Source organism: Leucoraja erinacea, chromosome 7 (genome assembly GCF_028641065.1).
Source record: "Leucoraja erinacea ecotype New England chromosome 7, Leri_hhj_1, whole genome shotgun sequence".
In the NCBI taxonomy this organism is placed as follows: Eukaryota; Metazoa; Chordata; class Chondrichthyes; order Rajiformes; family Rajidae; genus Leucoraja; species Leucoraja erinaceus.
The window spans coordinates 43,847,883-43,855,122 of NC_073383.1; the positions used below are offsets into that span (position 1 = coordinate 43,847,883).

The 7,240-nt window shown below is 47.3% G+C and overlaps 1 protein-coding gene across 1 annotated transcript in view; it reads right to left on the reverse strand.

Annotated features, from left to right (window-relative positions):
* Positions 1-6,993, reverse strand: part of slc19a1 (solute carrier family 19 member 1) — a 49,466-nt gene extending 42,473 nt beyond the window's left edge. Inside the window, exon 1 of the mRNA XM_055638410.1 lies at positions 3,383-6,993. Within this exon, the coding sequence (XP_055494385.1) occupies positions 3,383-3,595 (213 nt within the window). The 5' untranslated portion in view covers positions 3,596-6,993. The remainder of the gene's footprint in view (positions 1-3,382) is intronic.
* Positions 6,994-7,240: the final 247 nt, after the last annotated feature.

Sequence of the window (7,240 nt, forward strand, 5' to 3'; positions counted from 1 at the left end):
GGAACTTGACCAGTGCCTTCTGTGCCTGGAGTAAAGAGAACTGTCTCATCCTGAACACAGCTAAGACTAAAGAGATGGTGGCTAACTTTGGCAGGTCCAAGCTCCCCCTTCAGCTGGTCAACGCTGCAGGGGCTGACATTGAGGTGGTGCAGACATATAAATACCTTGGAGTGCACCTGGATAACAAACTGGACTGGTCTGTCAACTTTGACGCCCTCTACAAAAAAGGCCAGAGCAGACTCTTTTTCCTCAGAAGGCTCAAATCATTCAATGTGTGTAATTATATGCTGCACATGTTTTACAACACTGTGGTTGCAACTGTTATTTTCTACGTTATTGTCTGCTGGGGCAACAGTATTATTGCAAAAAACAACAAAAGCTGGACAAACTGGTTAAACGAGCTAGCTCAGTGCTGGAGGGGAGAGTGGACTCGGAGATGGATGTGCTTGAGAGGCGTATGAGGCGCAAGGTGCAAGTCATCCTGAAAAACCCCAGGCATCCCCTCCATGTAATTCTGGAGAGTCAAAAGAGCACTCGGAACAACAACCGGCTCCTCTCCCTGCGCTGTAGAACGGAGCGGTTCAGGAGATCCTTCACCCCTGCAGCCATTAGATTTTATAATTCGGACCGCTAGTCTGTAGGGGGATGCATTTTTGCATTTTTTTAATTTTTAATTGTTAATTATTGGTCTTTTTAAGTATTTATTGCTCTCAGGAAGTGTCCACATTGTATTTTATGTATTTTCTGTCTGCGTTTGTTTTGAATGTGTGGGTTTGTTGGTTGGGGGCTTCTGGACATCTGAATTTCCCTGAGGGGATCAATAAAATATTTATTATTATTATTATTATTATTATTATTATTATTATTATTATTATTATTATTCATGGTCCAGCAAGCCTTTCTCTTTCAGGCAGCTCTCGAGACTCAGGTTTGATCCTGACCTTTGCCGCTATCTGCACGTTCTGCCTGTGACTGCACTGGTTTCCTCCGGGTGCCTCTGTTTCCTCCCACATCCCAGCTGCAGATTGTTAGGCTAATTGCACCTGGTGTGTGGGCGTGTGGTAGATTCTGGGGGGAGTGTGCAGGCAAGGGGTGTGTGGTCAAAGGAAAGAGGCAGAGTGTGTGGGAGACTGAAAGAGAGGGGACAGAAGGAGGAGAGAGTGTGTATGGAGATAATGAGAGAGGGGGGAACAGAGAGAGAAGGGAGTGGGACTGGGGGGGGGAGGTGACAGAAAGGGGGAGAACAGAGGGAGGAGCATGTAAGTGTGGGGGAGACAGAGAAGGGGAGCAGAGAGTGAGAGGGAATGGGTGCGGGGGGAGCCAGAGAGAATAGGAGTGGGATAAAAAGGATGGAGTGGGTTTTGGGAATGACTTAGACGGAAAAGTGTTTAGAGGAAGACAGAGAGGGGCAGAAGGAAGGAGTGTTTGAGAGGGTGACTTAGAGGGGGTAGAAGGAGGCAGCCAGTGTGTGGGGGGAGAGGGAGGCAGGCAGTGTGTGGGGTAGAGACTGAGAGAAGGGACAGAGGGAGGAAGGAGTGGGTGTGGTGGAGACAGAGTTAGGGGGGAGAGAAAGGAGGTAGAGTTTGTGGAAGAGACAGGGGGTGACCGAAGGAGGTGGCAGGGTGTGGGAGAGATTGAGAGAGGGTGAGGGCTTTCAACCATGGGCTTGCTTCTGATTTAATACTTGTGCGGCCCCGAGAACAGGTAGATAGAAATTTGTGATCAAATGTCAGGATGGAGTCCAAAGATAAACACAAAATGCTGGAATAACTTAGTGGGACTGGCAGCATCTCTGGAGAAAAGGAATAGGTGACGATTCGGGATAGGAAGGGTCTCGACCCGAAACGTCACCTATTCCCTTTCTACAGAGATATTACCTAGCCACTGTTACTCCAGCATTTGTGCCTATCTTCGGGGTAAACCACAATCTGCAGTTCCTTCCTACTCAGGATGGGGAGCCTTCACTTTGCACCTCAATGGGACTGTGGCCACATAGTGCTCCTTGCATTTGTGGTGTCCGTCTCCACTTTCAGTCAGTAAGGCTGCTGAATGTGCACTGTCCCATGTGCACTACACACGTGTCTCAGTGTGAATCAGGAGCAGGTTTGAAATTTGTACAATTTCAACTCGACATGATTTTTAGTGCAAGACACCTGGAGTGAGATTGAATTTTGCGGAATTAGCAGTAAAAAAGATCGGCACCAGCTCATCTCATGTGAAGTTTATTCTCTGTGTTGTTTCTTCCTAAACAGTTCCCAATTTAAAAAGCCTCTTTGGTGACAATTTATTTTTCTCTCTACTGGCCAAATACATTGAGGGAAATGACATTTTGGAGTGAGCGTACCACAGATGTGCACATATACACAGACATGTGGGGAGAATTGCTTGATACCTCACACCTGCAACACGCCAAGCCACAGTGAGAAGTGGAGCAGGCGCAAAGCTCGGGGAGAACTGCACTCCCTCACTGCCACACCGGACGGAGGCTGAGTTCTGCTGGGGCCTTGCAACACTATTCATGTCTCAGAGACAGGAGGTTTGACAGGAACCTCAGCCCAAAACCCATGGAATGTAACTCTCGGGGACAATCAACCTTCGCAGGGTAAGGTGTTCATCTTTGATCCCAAGCGGACCCAGTGAAGAGACACAGGAGATTGCAGATGCTGGAATCTGGAGGCAGTCCTGATGCAGGAATTTGACCCGAGACATCAAACATTCCTTCCTCCCCCACACCTTCCCCCTCCCACAGATGCCGCTCTATTTACTGAGTTCCTCCAGCAGATTGTTTGTTGCTCCAAACCAACATCATATCTGCTGGCCAGCCCAGACATGATGGGCTGAATGGACTCATGTTGAAAAGTAGGAAAATTCCCGCCTCTGTCCCAGGAAAAATTAATTCCTCAAACAAATTTTCCGATCACCCTGCACTGTGAAGGAAGCTGCAGCGCATAAACTAACACGTGCACTTAGCTGTGAGTACATTAAGATGTGCAATTAGTGGGAAGGGTGTTATATAAATGAAAGTCATTCTTTAATTCCTCTTCCTGTTAGTTTAAGGCAATTTACCCAAATACCCTCGTACACTCAGTAACCCAGAGACTTGCCCCCTCCCACACCCTCAGACCCAAGTCTCCTCACAAACAGCGAGTTTGCTAACCTCATCCTGACTGGATAACGATGCCTCATCTGTGCATGAACAATTTGCATAAGAATGGGGTCTTTAACCAAAGGCTCAGCTACATCACGGCTGCACAATCAGATGGGCTCTGATTCCCAGCCACCGACTGGAGTAAGCGACTGAAAGTTTGCAGGAGATGCTCTGGGAGATGCATGTATGACATGCAGGAATGTCATTTATTATCTCAACCGTCAGGCCACTCACCTGCTCCCTGGTGAAGTTCTTATCTGGTCCCAGGAGGTAAGGAGTGATGAAACTCTCCGCTGGCTTAACCTGAGCCATGAACCCATAGAAGCACAGGTACAAGACGGAGAATTTCCAGCAATCGTCCCGCTCCTCCGGCTTCTCCGGCACCTCAGGATCCATGCTGTTCAAATCTCCTTTGCCTGGATTTCCTCTCTCTCCAGTCAGGCTCATGCACCTTCGCTCCCTCTTGCTATCTATCGGCCAGAGCAGGGGGCAAAGGTGCTCTGCTGCCACAGCACCGTCACCAGCTGGAGGATCAGCCGGGACAGCCTTTGGGCAAACGCTCGTTCTCAGAGGCGACGGTCCTCCAGGCTAGAGTGCCCTTGTGAAGACTGTGCTTCTTCCACGTTGCTGCACAGCCGGCACCAAGCAAACACAGCTCTTCAGTGCTTGGCTGTGTACTCTGTGCTGTCTGCAGAACTCCTTGAGAGTGGAGCTCAATATAAGCAGGGTTTGTCCCCGCCTCCAGCTTGGCAAAAAACATTGGCTCTAACCAGAACCCATCGACCCACAATCCCTTCCCCTCATCAATGCAGGCTGGGACTCGGAGTCTGCCATCCGCCTGGGCCTCATTAACAGCAGCTCACACTGGACTACGATTCCCAGGGTGCATCACAAGCACAGGCCAGAGGACAGCAAAACACTAGTGCACACCTCCTCCAACCTTCACTAGAATGGGCGGTCCCTTCAACATTGCCGATGCCTCTCTGGCATTCTGACTGTTCAAGTTTCTTAAAACTCATTTGGTCATCAGAGCTCGTGTAAGGTTTTCACTTAACAGTTCAGTTGTACTGAAAACTGACAACAGCTGCCCCAACATGTCAGATTCTGCGTCACTAATTCAATAGTTGTTTCATTGCAGTGCCCCAGGGAAACTCCATGAATACAACATTTATTCTGACAGGCTTTACAGAAAAAACAAGTTGGTATTGAGCTTAGCGCGTGTCTCTTCCGAGAATATCAATACCACGTAACGTTAGGGCACGTTACAGCTGACAGCAGATTAAATGCTGCGTAACACAGTCTGAAGCAGATTAAGAAAGAAAACCTTACGTTACTGTATGCTCAAGCTCCTGGTTTACTGGGCAGCAATGTTCATCTTCATCCCTTCTGAGACCTTGATCCCCTTTAGTAGCTCCTTAAAGCACTAGAGAGATATCGCCAAGGTCTCTGCAAAATAATTTCTGCAAAATCATTTCACTTATCATGCCTGTGGATTCAGAGGATTTTCATGTCGTTGATTTAACTCAATATGAAAATCCTCAGGGTCTAGTGGCGGGATGAAGTGAACCACCCTCAGTATCCGCACTGCGAATGGCTTCCCCAGCATTGAGGCCCTGGTTATGTTCAGTTGGCTCCATCAGACAGGCCAAGATACACCACATGTCCAGCACCAGACGCTCGAAACAGACGCTCCTCTGAGCTCTGTCATGAGAGGAGATTACGGGCAGATAGCGGAAAAGATTCAAGGACATGCTCAAATCCTCCTTGGGTAAATGCAACATACTGGCTGCTTCCCGGGAATCCCAGGTCCAGGTGGGCTCTAAGAGGAGAAGCAGAGTTCGAGATGGCGGTGAGAAACCCTGGGTCCGTGTGTCAGCAGCATGCTGAAGAGGTGCACCACCTTGTACACTAACCGCCCATTCGCTACCGTGGGACAGTATCTACGAGTCTTGTCAGCCATCTTCAAACCCACAGAGGCGAATCATCCTCAATCTCAAGGGAAGAGAAGAAGCAGAAGAGGTCATTGCTCCAACTGCAGACACTAATCAATGCAAAGCAAGATTCCACAAATAACAATAAGGTTAGGATCCATTTGGGCATTGACTGTTTGAACAATGACTGTTGGTCGGGGGCTTGGCTCACCTTTAAAGTCACAACGTGGATGTGTTCCCCAGGAGGCCAAAACAGCACCTCAACTCAGGCTCTCCATGGAAGAGGGGCATCTCGTATGATGCAGCGCTCCCTCGCCACCTCTGCAACCTGGGCTTCAGCCTGGCTTGCGGACCGGCCTGTGAGAAGCAACTCGGACTTACAACCATGCTTGGAAAGTGTGCAGCCTTTGAATTAGAGCTACTATACACCGCCTGATGCCTGCATGGTCCAGCACAGTAGGTGAAGACGAGGTGAAGTACAGCCCTCTTTAGTTTCCTCATTAAAACAAAAGTGATGTTGAACATTTTTCATTGCATTTAAAATGTTGATAAAGTCATAAAGAATGGATCAGGCGGTGTGGTGAGTTTCAGATACGATGAAAATCTTGCTTGCAGAAGCTTCACAGGCACACACTCAGAAAACACACAAAAACAAAAATTATACATGTCACACAAAACTTTGACAAGACAGTATAAAGTAAAAGACTGCATCAAAAAACAAGACATTCATAAGAAAAATACACAATTAGTAAACAGGTCCATGGCCATATGAGAGTCACCTGTGGTGAGTGTGCAAATCACAGAGTCTATTTTTCTGCGTGTCTTTCCCACAAAACCACATCAATCCATTCCATGTGGCACTAATAGAAATTACATCATGCCAGTCGCAGGAGAAGAAAGCATCAGTCAGGGACTGTTTACTGGTGCACACCTGTGACATACCTAGCAAAGCCACCATCTCATGGACCCAGAACCCCAATCCCAACCTCGGGTGTTGTCTGTGTGGAGTTTGCACAGTCTCCCTGTGACCTTGTGGGTGCTCCAGTTTCCTCCCACATCCCAAGGACATATCTCTTGGTGGGTTAATTTGCCAGTGAAAAATGTCATTTGTAAATGTGAGAGGTGTAGGATCTGAGTTGATGGGAATAAGGGAGAATGAGACGGGATTTGTGTAAATGGGAGTTGGCAAGAACGTGGTGGGCCAAATGGCCAGCTTCTCTGCTGTATCTCTTGACGACAGCATCCCATGTGCAGATAGATAAGAAGTGAATTACAGAATGTGCTGAAGAAAATGAATTGAGTTGATGATTTGAAGGCAAGAGAAAGGAGTATAATCCTCTGTGAAAGTCAGGCATTTTGGGGAAGTGTTCACACACAGGACAGTAGTGAGCAGGACTATTCCCCCTAAGAACTGTGAGTGCCACAATAATAACTGATGGACCTTTGCTGGGTGATGATACGTTTTATTGTGACACAGAATAAGGCCATTCAGCACACTTGGGCCATAGAAACATAAAAACATAATAATTAATATACTTTGGTCTCCTGCAAATTGCTTTTGTTCATCATTAATTCAATTAAATAGAAACATAGAAAAATAGATGCAGGAGTAGGCCATTTGGCCCTTCGAGCCAGCACGGCCATTTAATATGATCGTGGCTGATAATCCAAACTCATTACCCCACTCCTGCTTTCTCCCCATTTCCCTTGATTACGTTAGACCTAAAGGCTATATCTAACTCTCTCTTGAATATATCCAGTGAATTGGCCTCCTCTGTCTTCTGTGGCAGAGAATTCCACAGATTCACAACTCTCTCTTTCACAACTTTTTCTCATCTCAGTCCTAAATTGCCTACCCCTTATTCTTAAACTATGACCCCTGGTTCTGGACACTCCCAACATCGGGAACATTTTTCCTACATCTAGCCTGCCCAATCCCGTGAGAATTGTATATGTTTTATATATGCTGGTTCCCTACAGAGCAATCCCATCAGTCACATTCTCCCTCTCCTCTCCTGACAATTTACACCCTCTCACATGTCTGCCAACTAGCTGAATGGTCACATGACAGTGGAGATATAGAGTTGGAGTATAGGAAACAGTTGTGGGCTGAATGGCCTCTTTGGTCCTGGGATGCAGAAGGGAAATTATTCGTCAGGAT